This window comes from Lissotriton helveticus, chromosome 9, assembly GCF_964261635.1.
Source record: "Lissotriton helveticus chromosome 9, aLisHel1.1, whole genome shotgun sequence".
Classification (NCBI taxonomy): domain Eukaryota; kingdom Metazoa; phylum Chordata; class Amphibia; order Caudata; family Salamandridae; genus Lissotriton; species Lissotriton helveticus.
Window position 1 is genome coordinate 63,109,176 of NC_136070.1, and position 19,542 is coordinate 63,128,717.

The 19,542-nt window shown below is 42.3% G+C and overlaps 1 protein-coding gene across 1 annotated transcript in view; it reads right to left on the reverse strand.

Moving 5' to 3' along the window:
* Positions 1-19,542, reverse strand: part of PLEKHD1 (pleckstrin homology and coiled-coil domain containing D1) — a 292,760-nt gene that overhangs the window by 85,589 nt on the left and 187,629 nt on the right. Inside the window, exons 5-6 of the mRNA XM_078661983.1 lie at positions 9,168-9,259; positions 3,822-3,874 (exon numbers count right to left, since the gene is read on the reverse strand). Coding sequence (XP_078518109.1) covers positions 3,822-3,874; positions 9,168-9,259 — 145 coding nt within the window. The remainder of the gene's footprint in view (positions 1-3,821; positions 3,875-9,167; positions 9,260-19,542) is intronic.

A 19,542-nucleotide genomic window follows, 5' to 3' on the forward strand; every position in this document is an offset into this window, starting at 1 on the left:
GTACCTTATCATATCTGCAGCAGAGCACACGCTGCCCTGAAGTCAGTCCTTTCACAGGGACCTGAGCTTAAGTGATGTCTCAGTGACTCTGTTCATTCATGTTCAGTGAGTACATTGGTTTATCTCTAGCAGAGCACACGCTGCCCTGAAGTCCGCCCTTCCACAGATGCCTGAACCTAAGTGATGTCTTAGTGTCTTTGTTTATCCATGTTCAGTGACTACATTATTTTATCTCCAGTATGCACACGCTGGTCTGACGTCAGCTCTTGCAGAGGTACAAGCTAACATGAAGCTAAGCGCACTGACCGGGCACCTTAGACTTAATGTAACCTTTCTTTACACAGGAAGCCAATCTTTTATGGTAGCTTTTATATAGTACAACCCACGTCATTCCATTTCAGTCTGTATCTGTGCTCGCCACGCATGGCCATTCTGTAGCCAGCTGACAGGAGCTGAATTAGAGGGCAGTGAGGCGGATGGAATATACACACACACACACACATATACATACTAATATTATAAAGAGAGAGCCCAAACCTTTGAGGCGGGTAAGCTCCGGAACCACAGCGCCAACCGGAACACCCAATACAGCGTTGGAAAGGAGAGTATCAGCAGATGGACATAGGCTATACACCAGCCCAACATATACATTAGAAGGGAAAAAGAACGTTTGGGACAAAGTAGTCCGTTGTGGGCATGTGCGTTCTGCTGTAAAGCGATGGGCGTGTCCATACAGCAATTGGCGTATGCATTCGGCAAAAGCCTGCGGTATCATACAGCTTGCGATAAGCGTTCTGTGTGGGACTAGCGTTCTAACACGAGAGGGCGTGCCCTTCGGCATTGTTGTGGGCATGTGCCGTCGGAGACGCCGGACGCATTCAGAAGCAAGAGTTGTGGCGTTTACCGTTGACGCGATGCGGGGCGTCTAAGTGCACCGCGCCGTGTTTGGGGAGTGTGTGCATTTTGCGGCGATCGGGGCATCGGCTGGAGCGGACACACACGTTCGCATATTGCGGCAAAGACAACAAACAGAAGAGCACACACTCACCTTCAGGGGTACCGCACGAGGGCTTCTGAGCGGACGCACAGGCAAGTTTTGAAATAAATTTGCCTTGCCTATTACAACCATTGCAGACATTCTATTTCATCCACGGACAACGTCGGGGCGGGCCGCTAGTATATATGTATATATATATCCTGGAAACTGGAACCACTTCCTGAATACGCCAACGGCAGATTAGGCGAGGAAAGAGACACAGACCTCCGAGGTTCAGTGGGCAAAAGTATGGTTTATTTCGGGTGACCCAACACAACGCGTTTCAAGCCCATAAGCCCTTGTTCATATATATACACAGAGAGAGAGAGAGAGAGAGAGAGAGAGAATATGAATATGAATATGAATATGAGGGCTGTCCGTTCTTTGCCACCTATAGGGTGATGCATGAAAGCCTTGCCTCGTGCACTGGTGAATCATTCAGTGGTCACCACCCACCCAGATCAGGAATTAAGTATTTTAGAATAAGCAGGGGTCCACTTTGCGATGATGAATCACTATGAGGGCAGCAGGATTTCTGAGAAGGGTCTCTGCTCCTTGCAGGGCTCCCCATGGTTTCATTTCTATCCGCAGGGAGCGCTGAGGCGTAAACTTGACGCTCAGCTCATGGATAATGCACCTGCTTATGCTCGCCTCCTTGCACACTGCTACATTCTCAACTATGCAATCATGGACTCCAGCCTTGCTCATCGCAAATAAAGCAAGTGCCCAAGGGAATTTTCAATATGATAAGATGTCTGCACCAAATCTTCTCCACACCTAGGTTTTCATAAAAAAGTTCAAGTTGTGATGTCACTTCTGTTTTCCCATTTAGACTATGCAAACAGCGTATTCCTCAAAAGTGCTCTGATTCTACTTCACATGTTGCTGAGAGTTCAGAATGCTGGTGTAGGATGCACCCTCCTATTCCTCATATGAACTCATCACCCCAGCTCTTAAATTCTTATGTCTGCTGGTCCTAGATGCATCGCCATCGAAGCATTGAGTGCTGTACCTATAGCAACCCCTGGGATCCAACTAATCTTCCTACAATGTACACCTTGCATCTACAATCAAACATGACTTCTACGCACCAAAGTGTCATCTCTCCTCATGATCCCTTTCCTACAAAAAAATCATGAACAGATAGGGCCCTATTCACAATGGCAATCTGAGACAAAAGTCTAACTTTACGACTTTTGGTTTTCAAAGAGGTCATTTACGAGTCATATCTTTATGTCTGCAGTTAGGCCGGAATCTCCTCCTCGGGCCGTACTCTCCGCACCCGGGCCGTATTCTCTGGCTCGGGCCATACTCTCCAGCTCCGGTTGTACTCTCCAACTCGGGTCGTATTCTTCGGCTCAGGCCAGATGAAGTGTAATTAATGGGCCATAATGCAATTTTTGCAAAACGTAACATTAGAAACGTGATAAATAGTAGAGGAGGTCATGAAAATCAGTTTGGGCAGGGAAAAGGGTGTGGCCAGACACTACACCATATCCTACAAAAGTGTGCTCCTTTGCATCATGGTACATGCAGTCCACAATTTGCATTCCCCTCATTGTTGACTTTATTCACACATTCCTAATGTTCCTTTTTGTAAAAATTGCCTTCCGGCCCATTGATTAAACGTTATCTTCATCTGGCCTGAGCCGGAGAGTATGGCCGGAGAGTACTGCCCGGGTGCGTAGAGTACGGCCCAAGCCAGAGATTCCAGCCTGACTGCGAACATAAAGATACGACTCTTAAATGATCTTCGTAAATACCAAAAGTCATAAAGTTAGATTGACTTTGTAAATCGGGCCCATAAACTTTAAACTTCAATTAATGCAAGAATAAGAGTAATAGCCAACCGTCTTGAATTTCAGATCGCACCAAAGAGCAGGCTCTTTACATCAAGATAAAACACATTACAGACTGGTTATGTGAGGCAACCAGTAGGTACCTACAAGCCAGTATGAACCTGTAATCACCAATCTGACCATTCCCCACACCATGAAACTTCCTGCTATGCATTGTGTTTGCAGTACATCTTTGAACTCACGCACCTCACCCGTACACCCCCGTGTAGGGCAAGCTACATTCTACACGCTCCCAACCACACATTGCAAAATGGCACCTGTAACAGTAGCGGCTTGTGGTGGGAGTGCTGCGAGGCGGTGGGGTGAGGCGGGGGTGGAACTGGGTGGGGGGTAGTAAACTACAGAATACGGCCCAATGGAGGTAAGTAAACAAATAAATAGATAAAACGAATTTTGTTGCGTGCGCTGCATCGCATTTGGCACTGCAGCGTGCACAACGAAATTTGTTTTAACCAGGCTGGTTTTGTTTTGATCAACATAGTCGTTGCTGCAAGATAAAAAAACTTTTTTAATTCATACTGTTGTCGACCACTGCATTTATATAAACGCTTTGAGACTGATGCTAACATTGTAATAGCCTCACCACGTGTGCCCAGGACTGTGCCTATTCAGTGCACTGTGTTGAAGTAAAATTGTAGCCCTTCTTCTATTTTTGAAAAATGTCCCTGTTTTTTGCTTTATAATTCTGGTCACCCTACTAAGAAACGAACTGTCAGCAGCACACTCAGTCCCCGGAGATGACCTATGACCTTTCGAAGCACATGTCTTTCAGAAAGTAACATACAAATGTTGGACGTTGTGTTTCCTGGGGGGACGTTGTGTCTGCCACAGGAAGGTCCTCTGAAGTGTAAGATGGCGGTAAGGTAAGGGGGCTGGCAGGGCGCATGCGGGGGGGGAATGCCACCAGGCAAACAAGAGGAACTTACCTCTTTCTGCTCCCTCTGCAGGCACAGCTCCTCTGTCTCCTCCATCAGTTTGTCTGCAGTGCACGGGGCAGAAGAGAAGAGAGGAAAGTCAGTCGAGGTCCTGTGGACACCCACACAGTATGCAGAGCCCACCCCGAGCGTGTGCGCAAACGACTCCCCGCCCATGCCAGGGACCAGTGGCGTAGCAAGGGTGACAAGGTCCTGGTGCAAGAAGGGAATCTGTCTCTTTGTTTGTACAATACAGTCACACTTGGGGTTCAGTGGGCCACTCGAGGCTCTGGGCTCTGGTGCCACTGCACCAGCTGCAGTACTTATAGCTAAGCTCCTGCCACAGAAAACGCCTAAACTAAGACACAACCGGACAGGAACATACATGCAACACAACTCACCCAACCTGATGGGTTGTAATTGGCTCTCACAAGCCTGTTCACCACTTCTGGACTCAGGCAGGTCTTAGGTTGCGCCCAAGCGGGAAGGCTCTCCATGTTCCTGGTCCGTTTGCATTTTAGGTGATCTACTGCCCCAGTTCTAGGCTCAAAGATGTCTAAAGGCGACCATGGTCTTCAGTGTTTGACCAATGAGCAAGGTCATTGCACGAGGGGAGCTGTGGAGCTAAGAGCCATAGCACTGCTCTTTTCAGGGCATCAGGCTGCAACTGCGGTGGCAGTTCGCTCACATCCTCAGGGAGCCTTATTACCCCTGAATGAGTATTGCAAATTGTTCTATTTTATTCCCACCTGGTGTACACCACTGGTATAGAGTCAAAATATCGAGTTTTTAATATCGACTAGACATAATATCGAGTTAAAAATATAGACTGGACATAATATCGACTAGACATAATATAGACTACCAAAATATCGACTAGAAAATTTTAATATCGAATAAAATGGACATAATATCGAATCAAAAATATAGAATGGACATAATATCGACTAGACATAATATAGACAACAAAAATATCGAAATTTAGGTAAGTTAATATTAATTTTTCTTTTTGTGTAATATAAATCTGTAGCGGGTTGTGGGTTTATAGGGGAATAGGGTGGGAAGTAATTTAATTATAATTAATTAAATATGTTAATTTATTTTTTGTTATTTATTTAGAATTCATTGTTAATTCATTATTAATTGGTAATTAATTAAAATATAATTGGTAATTAATTTTAATTGATTAATTGATAATTATTTTAATTTTAGTAATTTATTTTCTGTAGCGGGTTGTGGGTTTATAGGGGAATAGGGTGGGAAGTAATTTAATTATAATTAATTAAATATGTTAATTAATTAATTGGTATTTATTTGGAATTAATTGGGAATTAATTTTTAATTGATAAATAATTAATTCTTAATTGATAATACATTTTAAATAATTTTTTAATTAATAATTATGTGAATAATATTATTTTATTTGTAGTAGCGGGTTGTGGGTTTATAGGGGAATAGGGTGGGAAGTAATTTAATGTAATTAATTAAACATGATAATTAATTAATTGGTATTTATTTTAAATAAATTGTTAATTAATGTTTATTTGGTAAATAATTAATTTTTAATTGGTAATTAAAATGTATTAATTGATTAATTTATAATTATGTGACTTAGATTAATTTATTTTCACTAGAGTGGGGATATTAAAATTTACCCCTATGCTATCCAACGCTTTCCCTACTGTTGCACGCTCTGGAGTGGGAATAGTAATTTTTACCCCTACGCTATCCAACGTCTTCCCTACTGTTGCACTTTCTGGAGTGGGAATAGTAATTTTTATCCCTACGATATCCAACGCTTTCCCTACTGTTGCACTCTCTGAAGTGGAAATAGTCATTTTTACCCCTACGCTATCCAACGCTTTCCCTACTGTTGAACTCGCTGGAGTTGGAATAGTTATTTTTACCCCTACGCCATCCAACGCTTTCTCTACTGTTGTACTCTCTGGAGTGGGAATAGTAATTTCTACCCCTATGCTATCCAACGCTTTCTCTACTGTTGCACACGCTGGAGTGTGAATAGTAATTTTTACCCCCACGCTATCCAACGCTTTCCCTACTGTTGCACTCGCTGGAGTTGGAATAGTAATTTTTACCCCTACGCTATCCAATGTCTTCCCTACTGTTGCACTCTCTGGAGTGGGAATAGTAATTTTTACCCCTACGCTATCCAACGCTTTCCCTACTATTGCACTCTCTGGAGTGGGAATAGTAATTTTTAGCCCTACGCTATCCAACGATTTCCCTACTGTTGCACTCTCTGGAGTGGGAATAGTAATTGTTAACCCTACTCTATCAAACGCTTTCCCTACTGTTGCACTCGCTGGAGTTGGAATAGTAATTTTTACCCCTACGCTATCCAACGCTTTCCCTACTGTTGCACTCTTTGGAGTGGGAATAGTAATTTTTACTCCTACGCTGTCCAACGCTTTCCCTACTGTTGCACTCGCTGGAGTTGGAATAGTAATTTTTACCCCTACGCCATCCAACGCTTTCCCTACTGTTGCACTCTCTGGAGTGGGAATAGTAATTTTTACCCCTACGCTATCCAACGCTTTCCCTACTGTTGCACTCTCTGGAGTGGGAATAGTAATATTTACCCCTACACTATCCAACGCTTTCTCTACTGTTGCACTCTCTGGAGTGGGAATAGTAATTTTAACCCCTACGCTATCCAATGCTTTCCCTACTGTTGCACTCCCTGGAGTGGGAATAGTAATATTTACCCCTACACTATCCAACGCTTTCTCTACTGTTGCACTCTCTGGAGCGGGAATAGTAATTTTTACCCCTACGCTATCCAACGCTTTCCCTACTGTTGCACTTACTGGAGTGGGAATAGTAATTTTTACCCCTACGCTATCCAATGTCTTCCCTACTGTTGTACTCTCTGGAGTGGGAATAGTAATTTTTACCTCTACGCTATCCAACGGTTTCCCTATTGTTGCACTCGCTGGAGTTGGAATAGTAATTTTTACCCCTACGCTATCCAACGTCTTCCCTACTGTTGCACTCTCTGGAGTGGGAATAGTAATTTTTACCCCTACGCTATCCAACGCTTTCCCTACTGTTGCACTCTCTGGAGTGGGAATAGTAATTTTTACCCCTACGCTATCCTACGCTTTCCCTACTGTTGCACTTGCTGGAGTTGGAATAGTTATTTTTACCCCTACGCCATCCAATGCTTTCCCTACTGTTGCACTCTCTGGAGTGGGAATAGTAATTTTTACCCCTACGCTATCCAACGCTTTCCCTACTGTTGCACTCGCTGGAGTGGGAATAGTAATTTTTACCCCTACGCTATCCAACGCTTTCCCTACTGTTGCACTCGCTGGAGTGGGAATAGTAATTTTTACCCCTACGCTATCCAACGCTTTCCCTTCTGTTGCACTCTCTGGAGTGGGAATAGTAATTTTTACCCCTACGCTATCCTACGCTTTCCCTACTGTTGCACTTGCTGGAGTTGGAATAGTTATTTTTACCCCTACGCCATCCAATGCTTTCCCTACTGTTACACTCTCTGTAGTGGGAATAGTAATTTTTACCCCTACGCTATCCAACGCTTTCTCTACTGTTGCACTCGCTGGAGTGGGAATAGTAATGTTTACCCCTACGCTATCCAACGCTTTCTCTACTGTTGCACTCGCTGGAGTTGGAATAGTAATTTTTACCCCTACGCTATCCAACGTTTTCCCTACTGTTGCACTCTTTGGAGTGGGAATAGTAATTTTCACCCCTACGCTATCCAACGCTTTCCCTACTGTTGCACTCTTTGGAGTGGGAATAGTCATTTTTACCCCTACGCTATCCAACGTTTTCCCTACTGTTGCACTCACTGGAGTTGGAATAGTAAATTTAAAACTCTCGCTATCTTACGGAAAAAATATTGTATATGTTTTGTTAATAATATGTATATATATATATATATATATATATATATATATATCTCCCCACGTTGGTTCATTAGTCCCCGGCCATTGAGCGCTCTTCGTGGGTGCGTGCACCTACGGTGGAACCACGCCGTTCAACATCATCACACTTTTCCTTCGATTAGAAAGGATAAATGGGCGCACTCCCTTTGAACTTCCACAATTTCATTTATTTTAAGTTATTAAGGCAAAAAGAAAGCATTTGATCAACGCGTTTCGATGCTGCAAGCATCTTGGTCACGATCTGACCAAGATGGGAGTGCGCCCATTTATCCTTTCTAATCGAAGGAAAAGTGTGATGATATATATATATATATATATATATATATATATATGTTTTAAAAAGATATATTTTTTTAAGTTACAATAATTATTTATTAATTTTAAGTTTATTTAAGTATTTTAAGTATGTTTAAAATAGTTATATTTATTATTATAGTACTTTAAAATTACTTTTAAGAAATTTTTAAAAATCGATATTTTGACTGTCTATATTTTTTCCTATCGATATTTTGGAGTCGATATTTTTGTACTTACCTGTTTGTAGATAGGAGGTCCATATTCTGGCATTCTATATTTTTACCTCAATATTTTGACTGTCGATATTTTGACAGTCGATATTCTGTCAGTGATCCGTACACCACTATGTGAGCAGCTTCAGATTATATAGGATTATCACTATCCCTTTATCCTGACTGCTGGCAGACAAGAATGTCCCTACATCTCTTGGTCCTGATGAAGCCCTATTATTAGCAGGAGGGGTTGAAACGTCTTCAACATGGTAACAACAAACAAACTACAGGAAGCCTGATTTTAGCACAGCCACACCCATACATTGCCTGTGGACTCAGTTATATTTAAAGTTATTTTTTGGAAACACACAGTCTACCTTGTCACTGTCTGTATTGTTTTGTGCTGTTGTTTCAGCTTTGCTCACTTGGGAACACTCACATCGCGTGCGTCTATGTTTGTAACAATTATTACATCAATTGATAAAGTATAAATCCCAAACTATAAGGAGTGATGGTTATATATTCTACCTGCAACACTAATTGTGAGCAGCAGTTTTTGCTAATTTATTGTTCTTGTAAACCAAAAGCTACCACTGAGAACCAGCTCAAGTCCAGGACAGACAGATCCCTGACATGTAATCATAATATCCACTTTTGCATTCGGTGAATCTGGATGCAATTCACACACATCCTCAGTGGTGACAACTTCATGTAGCGCACTGACAGAGAAGAACCTAGAAGGCAACAGGTTAGCGCTCTATAAATCCCATACATTGTGTTTGGTACTCTCGGTTCACTGCCCATTGTGAAAGAAACTCTGAGCTCCGCAAATAAGGGCACATTCGGTTTGTTCCAGGGAATTTAGGGGCTAAATTGTGAGCAGTAAATAAATAAATGTGCAGAAAAGTGTGTACCACCTAGATACTCCTGCTTTTCCTTCGCCAGTTGCAGTCCCTGGGCCTCCAGGCTTTCAATCATGGCTTCTCCCAGCTGGGCATTCTGCCAGGTCCTGAAAGGAAGACAATATGAACAGTTACCTTCATGGTGCTGTGGGATGCTTTAGTCCTCTTTCCACCTCCTTCACACTGATGCATGGAATTATGCTGCAGCTTCAACATGTGAACATGGGGTCCTTCTCCCCCACTTTCTTCTGTGTGTGTGTGTGTGTGTGTGGTCTCATGAGAGCCCCTCTCACCCATGCAGTTCCTGCGGGTTTTGGCCAGTTGATGGACATGTAGTAAGTGTGAGTGAGTGTGGCTGGCCCAGTGGTGTTCAGGAAGGAGAACCAATACTAGGTACCAGAAGTACCACAAAAGTTATTTCTCATTCCTCTTTCATCCTAAATCTCAGGGACCTGTGTGGGACACATCTCAAAGCCCAAACCCTTTGTACCAAGGAGGCAGTGCATGGTAATCGTAAGCTGGGGACATGCTCTCCTGCCGGTACGGGCATGAAGCTTGTCAGGAACACGTAGCTGTCAAGCACGTGGAGACAGCCAGGTGCATATTAATGAGAGCCTTACATCATGCTTGCACCATGCAACGTGATACATGCGGGACGCAAACCTCCAAGTCATAATTATGGGGCCAAGTGAAGCCACTTTGCGTGGCTTTGAATGGCTTCAAAAGCTATGGACCAATGCAGCAAGGCCGAGTGGCCTCGCTCTGCAAAAGAGAAACATTCCATGCAACTCCCATGGTTTTCCACGCATTCCCAGATTTACCAAATCTGGTAAAACTGGGAATACGCTAAAAAGATACGCCTCTCCAGGAGAGGCAAAATGAGAAGAAATATCTTTATTTCTCCTCATTGTTTCCTCTTTCAATGTGTGATGCATCCTGGAGCACACATAGAAAGAGGAAAAGACTCTCAAGATTGTTTTTGTGCAGAAAGGTGCCCCTTCCCGCACAAAAACAATACTGCCAACAATACAGGCACCCTTGCACCATGGTGGACACTAGGCTGCCAAAATGGCGTCAGCGCGAAGGAAAAGGATAGGATGCACTCTACTGTCGTAGGCCATTCCAGCCTTTTCCCTGTGAGGCAGGGCAGTGTTGCAAGGTGACTTGCAGCTCTACCCTGCGCCACAAGACTCGTAAATATGGGCCTAAGTGTCTGATTCACGGTGGGTCACCAATGACCCTGGTTCGTGAGCATCAAGGTGGGATCCCGCTGTCACCACCTGCTCTAGATATTGGCCAACAGTCATGCTAGACAGCCTCATGTTTTCCAACTAGGAACGCCAGACAGAATCTGCATTGTGATGTCCCCTAGTTGGCAAAAGAGGGACTGATCATATATATATATATATATATATATATATATATATATATATATATATATATATGAATAGAACTTCGTTATTCGCTCCAAGAAAAATCCGGAAACCAAACAAACGAAACGGACCCTTGTAGGTTGATTTTAAGAGCTTAATTTATTCTGTGCACCCTCTTGTCCGCCATGACGCGTTTCGGGCCTGAGAGCCCTTGGTCACATGACATGGTTGAATTACACCCAGTGATTTGTAGTGCAGGAACGATCACGTGATTCCAGGCCTATAGAAATAGAAAAAATATTTTTTTCCTTAGCCTCCTCGCATTATTACCCTTAGATCTGTGCAAAATATTCGCAATAAATACAATAAATATTTAAAAATAAATATTTACATATGTGCAAATTAATAATTGCAATTTGTCCATTTTCCATTTGCCATTAATTATTAACATTTCTGATCAAGTATATGCACACTTCCCTTTAAAACTATTATACACCTCAATTTGTTATTTAAAGGGAGAGTCAAACAATGTGAAAGTTGGTAAAGAAAAAAAGTGCATACTGCCTATTTACAAACTTGATTACCTGTACAGTGCTAGGTAAAAAATTGTTTTTCTTTTTAAGTATTTCAACCATTATTTACATTATTTCACAAGTATATGCATATCTACTACAGATCAGTAAATCCCTCAATTCATAGATTTATGTGCAAATTGGCAAACTAAAGTGCTTAGTGCATAGCTGGTCTTATTTGCTAGTGGGTTTTAATGCTTTTGTGAGGAATTATCATTGATATTGCCCATGTGGGCATTCTTGTCACCAATCCGGACCACTGCTACTATACTGCCTGTTTTAATCTACATTAACCCTACACTATGAAAAAAGAAACTAATGTGATTATAAATTATTTATATGTGTATATATTTGAACTACTGATTTAAAATCTGGCAGTACTAGATGATATAGCATGATTAGACGACCATTTATTTCTCTGATTCATTTACACAATTCCAGTTTTTGATCCATATACCCTGTTTTGTGATATTACTCCAAATGTAAACAGGTATATAAATCCTCTGTCGCATTGAGGCCATGCGGTGTCTTGGTGTCAAGCTCCAGGATGTAACGGGTTTCTAACACTCTCAGCTGTGCTTCTCTATTACCTCCTCTCCGCAAGGGCTGCAGCATGTCTATTGCATAATATTTCAGACATTTATGGCATGAATTAACGTGTCTCGCCACAGGGTAGGCTTCGTCCTTATTGGTTACTGCCCTCATATGTTGCAATATCCGTTTATGGACTTGTAACTTCGTACTTCCAACGTAACGAAGTCCACAAACACATTCCAGTACGTAGACAACATAATCTGTCTTACAAGTTATTTTCTTGGAAATGATAATCTCTGTCTCACTGAAGGGAGAACTATACGTTGTTTTATTCTTCCCTATGGTGCATGCCTTGCATACTGCACATTTTAGAAACCCCTTGCTTTTGCCCAGCCATTTATTGCAGATCGATATCTCTGGGCTACTCCTGACTAGCATATCATTCATAGAACGAGCTCGACTATATGTGATTGCTGGAAAAGTTGCCAACGTTTTTCCAATCACAGGATCCCCTGTGATAATATGCCAATTTTTCTTGATAAGGTTCTGTACTTGTCTATGTTGGCAGCTGTATCCCAAGATAAATCTGGGTTGGCCACCTGCACTGCCTGACAATAACTGTTCTGCCCCTGCATCCGCTGGCAATAACGGTAACAATACAGTCTTATTAGCCCTTTCCATTGCTTTTAACACCACACTCTCTGCATAGCCTCTCTGTATGAATCTTGCTTTACTCTCTTTCTGTGCTATCAAACAGGCCGTTTCTGTGCTACAGATTCTTCTAATCCTCAGCATCTCCCCATAGGGGATGCTTCGGATTAGGTGGTTGGGGTGCTGGCTAGAGGCGTGGAGAATTGTGTTACCTGCAGTTTCTTTGCGATGTAATTTTGTCTGCAATCTCCCTTCTTCTATATAAACCTCTACATCTAAAAAGTTGACTTTATTGTCACTAATAGTGCCTGTGAAGTTCAAATTCTATTCATTTTCATTATTGTCACTAATGAATTGTTCAGCTTCACTTGTTGTTCCCTTCCAAATTATAAACAAATCGTCTATAAATCTGTGCCAAGATACCACTTTACTGGGCACGATCTCACTAAAGGCATTGCCCAAGACCTGCTCCTCCCACAGCCCCATGTGTAAACATGCGTAGCTGGGGGAGAAGCAGGCCCCCATGGCTACTCCCCGCAACTGCTGAAACATCTGATTTTGGAAGAGAAAATAATTACTATTTAAACACATTTCCAACATCTCTACCAACATCTTATTGTGTTCCAACATACACATTGGTCTTCTGCTTAAAAAGTGCTTCACTGCCCTCACTCCATCAGTATGATTGATGCTTGTATAGAGAGCAGTCACATCTAGTGTGATCAATAAGTATTCTGTGCTCCACACCACTGATTTTATTTTATGCAAGAAGTCCATAGTGTCTCTAATGTAGGATGGCAGGGATTTCACAAACTCCTGGAGGAAATGATCAATGTATCTGGACACCTTTTCAAATGTCCCCCCACAAGCTGAAATAATGGGCCTCCCTGGTGGTCTAGTACTGTCCTTATGAATCTTGGGAATAAGATAGAACACCGGAATTCTAGGATGGTTGGTTTTTAGAAATTTCAGTTCATCTCCACTCAGAAGTCCTTGTCCTCTCCATGAGTAAAGTTTTGTGTTCAGCTTGTCCCATGCTTGTTTAAATGCCTGTCGGTAAATGTAAATGTATAGGCATTTATATAGCGCACTACTTACCCGTAGGGTCCCAAGGCGCTTCGACCGCTGCGAAACCCTTCCTGGCTTCCCTGAGAGATGGTCCCTTAATGGGTATCTCCAGGGTGAGACCAGGCATCCCCGGCGGTCTGGTGGGGCCGTTAGTGAAGATGAGGCAAGCTAATGCCCAGAGTTGCCGAGTGTGAACGCTGATCAGAGTGGGCACCGAGGCGAGAGAATTATCGAGTCCGCTGACCCTGGTCCAGAAACCTGCCGCGCCGGGAATCGAACCCTGGTCCCGGGCCGTCCTCTGCTCTCGGGTCTGCCGCCTCTAACCAGTGAGCCACACTACTTCACTCCTTCACTCACACCTACTATAGCACAATCTATCACCTAGTTGTTTCAGCGCTTCCTCCAAATAGAGATTTAGGGGCCAAAGGACGATATTGCCCCCTTTGTCAGATTGCCCAATTACAATTTTTTCATCGTCCTGAAGTTTTTTCATTAGGCTACCAAAAGAATTGTTCTTTTTCGCGTTCCTTTTATTGGCCATCAAAGTTTTCTTGTTTAACTTTTTCAGCTCTGATGTTACAATGTCACTGAACATATCAATATTATCGTGTGCCATCACTGGGTTAAACGTCGATTTGGGCTTGAATGTAGTGTTCCCAGGAATATTAGTTGCTGCTGGGTTTACTGTATCTTGGATATTATCCAAGTCTCCTTCATTTAGCAGATCTTGTAAATCGCATTGCAACTCATATTCTCTCACAGACATTACCCTCCCCTCCGCCATATCCACTTCTTGTGGTTTGCGTGCCTTCTGTTTGTTGACCAAGAATAGCTTCCTAAGTTTTAACTTCCTTATAAATTTTAAAAAATCCATTCTTGTTCTGGCATAGTCAAACATGCACGGGGGGCAAAATGATAAACCCAGTGATAAAATTTCCTGTTCTTTAAAACTCAGTGGTGTATTAGTCAAGTTCACAATAGTCATATTGTCACTTACTTGTGGAGTTAACGACGATTCCACCGTCTGTACGTCTTCTTTTTTGCGCCTTGATTTGGCTGCCCTGCATTTCCTCCGCTGGTTGCGCTTGGTGTTCTTCCCTTGTTTGCGCCTGAGTTGGCGACATGGGATCTCAGAGATCTCTTGCGGTCGTTCTGCAGGCACTCCACCTCCTGTCCCAACGACCGCTTTGTAAACCCCAACTGCTCCACATTAGAAGTTTGTTCCACTTCGGAGTCACTGCTGGGGACCGTACTGATGTCAGTTGATGAAACCGAATGTTGTTTCTGACTTGTACTCGCCTGAGATTGTTTTGACATTGTATTTGCTGATGGAGGGTCAAACTTTCTCGAAAAAGTATAAATGCGTCCATTCTGATAATCAAGTTTATCTCTTAGGAATTTAGACGTTTTCCTCTTTTTGATGATGTCTTCTTCCTTTAAGAGTCTTGTTATCATAGTCTCTCTCAGTTTTTTCTCCAGATCTTCCTCCTTCAGCGCTTTTATTTGTTCATTCAATTCTTTTATCTGCACTTGGAGTTTAGCGCCGCCACTTTCGGCGAATTCAACAGTATATATATATATTTACAAAGAGGGAGGCAGACACATATGTGTAAAATGTTTAAAAATATATATACACATACATACATACATACAAACACACACAGATTTGTACATTTTAAGCAAACTACACTGCTTACAGTATAAGGTAGTTGGACGTATTAATGTGTCTGGCATTGACCAGCCGTGTTGGAGGTGTAAATGGGGGCCAAGACAAAAAGAACTGGGACACAGGCCCCATTAGGCCCCCTCTAGAGACGCCGCTGGCGGTGCTGCTCTTGTGTGAGCGGCTGTTGTAAACAGCACTTCCTGGACTGAGATAACCAGGCAGAGGCATGTGAATAATTGATCTACATTAACTATGTGATGCTGCTTTCGCCATCAATTGCATGTTTAGTTTTAATGTTTATACCAGATAGTATCTGCACTTTTTTGCACTTAGCACTTTCACTGTAAACGCTGCCAGCTTTATGCATTTTAAAAAGGACATGTGAAAAACTCCAATTTGAAATTGTAGGTGCTTTATATATTTTATATAGATAACAGATTTGCTGCTCTATTGAAACATGTATTTGTGCTGTCAATATTGCTTTTTTGCACGTATTTTCCATGTGCTCACAGAATGTTTTGAACATCGATCGATTTTTTTAAAATTCTGTGTTAATATTTACATGTGTATGTGTTTTTGATTAAATATGCATTTAAGCATTAGGATAACATTACAGACCTTTGGGGTTGATGATACATCCAATTATCATTTAATCTATTTGTCTATTTCGAATTGGACTTATACATTGCATTATCACTTGTAAATTGGAAATGTTGCAGCTGGTTTTAGCATTTTAGCATTTGAGCAGCTATGATGTTTTAAGGTTTTTTTTTTTTATTTGGATGTGATACTTGGCACTTATATCATGTGCAGTATGTTTTCCTTGTTCATTACATCAGCTGACAGCTGGTCACATGATACTCTGGTACTATTAAAAAATGTCACACTCACCTGATCAGCGCTCATGTGATCAAGGCCACTGCGTTGGCCGAAACGCGTAATGACCGTTTGCACTATTTAATTTAATAAAGCACAATATCCACAACAGCAGAACAGCATATTCCTGAGTCAGTTTTTCTCCATTTGGTGCCTGCAAGCGTCTTGGAGCGTAAACTTATACATATATATATATATTCCAGGAACTTCGTCTGAACATCCTTTACACCGGACACAAAGAACGAACCGGACCCAATCAGGTGAATTTGCTGATTTTTATTTATTTAGTGCAACCTTCCGTTCGCCATGACGCGTTTCGGGCCCTAAAGCTCTTGATCACATGACATGGTCATTCTGTGCTCGTGATTTAAAGTGCATACATGGGTCACAGGACTGCGGGCCTATGGACAAAAACAACAGACTTCTGCCTAATCCACACCATTAAACGATATCAGCGGGATGATGCATAAAATATAACATAACAATCATCAGCAATGTTGCTAAAATGTATACATTACATCATTCTCACATTTGTTATTCTCCCCTTAAAAAACCCATGGACTATAAAGCATTTTGTTAGTCCTATCCATACTTTGCATTTGATCTTTTGCAAATTTCGCAATAAATATTTTAATAAATACATATAAAAATGTGAAATATTAAATATATCCTATTTTGATTTATAATACATAAAATGTAAAATCAAGGTTCAATATTTCATTATATATATGTACCCAAAAAATGAATATAAGTAAACATTTTTAATTTATTAGTGCAAAAAAGTCAAATATGTGCAAAGTCTGCTTATATCTGTGCAAAGATGTGCAATGTGTCTTTCCAAATGGGTTTGAATACAAAAAGAAGGGGGGAATACAGTATAAAAGCCCAAGTGGGCTTGATTTGTTTGTGGATAACTGCGTCTACACTGCCCATATGGTCTTGTTTACCCAATGCACCTGTTTAAGAGAGTAATGTGATTCCACCTATGAATATAGAAAAAATAAATCCTAAAAGCAGTTTGCTGTTTAAATGACACACCCCATAAGGGTTCCTCCCGAGCATGCCCTTTGGTCATACTCTTGCCGATATATTTATCATCATATCTCAGTTTACAGGCATGTGTACAAGTCCTCTGTCGCATTAAGGCCGTTCGGTGTCTTGGTATTTAATTCAAGGATATATCTGGTCTCAAGTAATCTCAGGTGCGCTTCCCTGTCACCTCCTCTGCGGAGCGGCTGTACCATATCTATAGCTTAATAGTTGAGGCACCCCAGATCACCCTTGTGGCACTGGTTGACGTGTCTCGCCACTGGGTATGCTTCATCCTTGTTGATAACTGCCCGCATGTGCTCGAGTATGCGTTTGTGAACCTGCAGCTTGGTGCTGCCCACGTACCGCAGCCCACACGCACACTCCAGCACATACACAACGAAATCTGATTTGCATGTTATTTTCTTAGTGATCAGTTGTGGTACCTCACAAAATGGGGACATATAGGTCGTCTTGTTCTTCCCCATGGTACATGCCTTGCAGGTGGCGCATTTCAAGAAACCCTTACTTTGCATGAGCCAGTTGTCTCTGCTCACCACTTCCGGGCTACTTTTCACAAGCATGCCGCTCATTGACCTGGCACGACTATACGTTATGGCTGGGTAATCAGCCAGTGTTTTACCAATCACGGGATCCCCCCTGACTATTGGCCAATTTTTACGAAAGATCTTTTGCAACTGCTTGTGTTGGCGACTATATGCTGTAATTAGTCACGGTTGGCCACCCGCACTTTTTTTCTCCTTCAATGTTTCATTAGGTTTCCCCTCGGTGCCAGGCAGAGTACTCATCCTGTTAGCCCTTGTCATTGCTTTTACAACCAAGGCCTCCGAATAGCCCCTCTCCAGGAACCTTGTCTTGCTACTCATTTGTGATGCCCGGCATGACTCATCTGTTCTACATATTCTTCTGATCCTCAGCATCTCCACATAGGGGATGCTGCGGATCAGGTGACCCGGATGGTGGCTGGACGCATGGAGGACCGTGTTGCCCGCGGTCTCCTTGCGATGCAACCTAGTTTGAAGCTTTCCTTCCTCCACATAGACTTCAACGTCTAAGAAGTTGACTTTTTTGTCACTGATCATGCCGGTAAATCTTAGATTCAACTCGTTGACATTGATCTCCGAGATGAATTGTTCTGCCTCACTTACTGTCCCCCTCCAGATTAAAAAAAGGTCATCTATGAATCTATACAGTGACATGATATTATTTGACATCACTTCTGCAAAGGCGACTCCCAGGACCTGCTCCTCCCACAGCCCCATGTGCAAGCACGCGTAGCTGGGGGAGAAGCAGGCCCCCATCGCAACTCCTCTCAATTGTTGGAACACTTGATTTTGAAATAAGAAATAATTACTTGTGAGGCAAATCTCCAACATTTCTTTGATCATAGTGTTGTGTTCCAACATACATACTGGTCTCCTATTCAAAAAATGTGCAACCGCTTTCAAACCATCCTTGTGGTTGATACTTTTTTCCAAGAAGTCCATAGTGTCTTTTAGGTAGGATGGCAAGGCTTTAACATAATCCTGGAGAAAGTGGTCGATATAACGAGACGCATTTTCAAAAGTTCCTCCTCTGGCCGATATTATGGGCCTTCCTGGTGGCTTAGTCTGATCTTTGTGGACTTTCGGAATCAGATAAAATACCGGGATCACCGGATGATTCGTCTTTAGGAACTTTAATTCATCACCACTTAAGAGCCCTTGTCCTCTCCAGGAATATAATTTGGTGTTAAACTTGTCCCAGGCGGATTTCGCTTTTTGCCAGTCACTTCTGCTGTAGCATTGTCTATCATTAAGCTGCTTCAAAGCTTCCTCCATGTAAAGGTGCATTGGCCAGAGGACAATATTTCCTCCCTTATCAGACTGTCTGATGACCACCTTGTTTTGACTCTGCAATTTTTTCATCAAACTACCAAACGCATCATTGTACTTTTGTTTCCTGCTGTCATTACATAATGATGTTCGGTGAAGTTTTTTAATTTCGGCTGTTACCAACTCACTGAACACATCGATGTTGTCATGTACCATCACTGGGTTGAACGTCGATTTTGGTTTAAACGGGGTAACCCCCGGGGCATTCGTTCTCATAGGAATGTCCTCCTCCAGAGTCCCCTCTATGTCCCCTTCCCTTAAGAGATCTTGGAGATCACATTGGAGTTCATAATCCCCTCCCGACATTATCGTGGATTCTGTCTTCCCTGTTGTATTGATGTCTGGGGGCTTGCGCGTTTTGTGTTTGTTAGCCAGGTACAGTTTTCTCAGTTTTAACTTCCTTGTAAATTTGAATAAATCCATCCTGGTCCGCGCATAATTAAAGGTACTGGGTGGACAGAAAGACAACCCTAGTGACAACGTTCTCAGCTCTCCCGGACTCAAATGCATGTCTGTTAAATTTATAATAGTCATATTTTCACTTACTTGTGACTTCATCGGCGGTTCCATCTTTTGTATGTTTTTTTCTTTATCACAGGATTTGTTGCTTTGCTTTGTTGCCCTGCATTTCCTCCGTTGTTTGCGCCTGATGTTGCGCCTTTGGTTGCTCCGGAGCTCGAGGCATGGGATCTCATTGACTGCTTTTGGTCGTGTCTCAAGCACTCC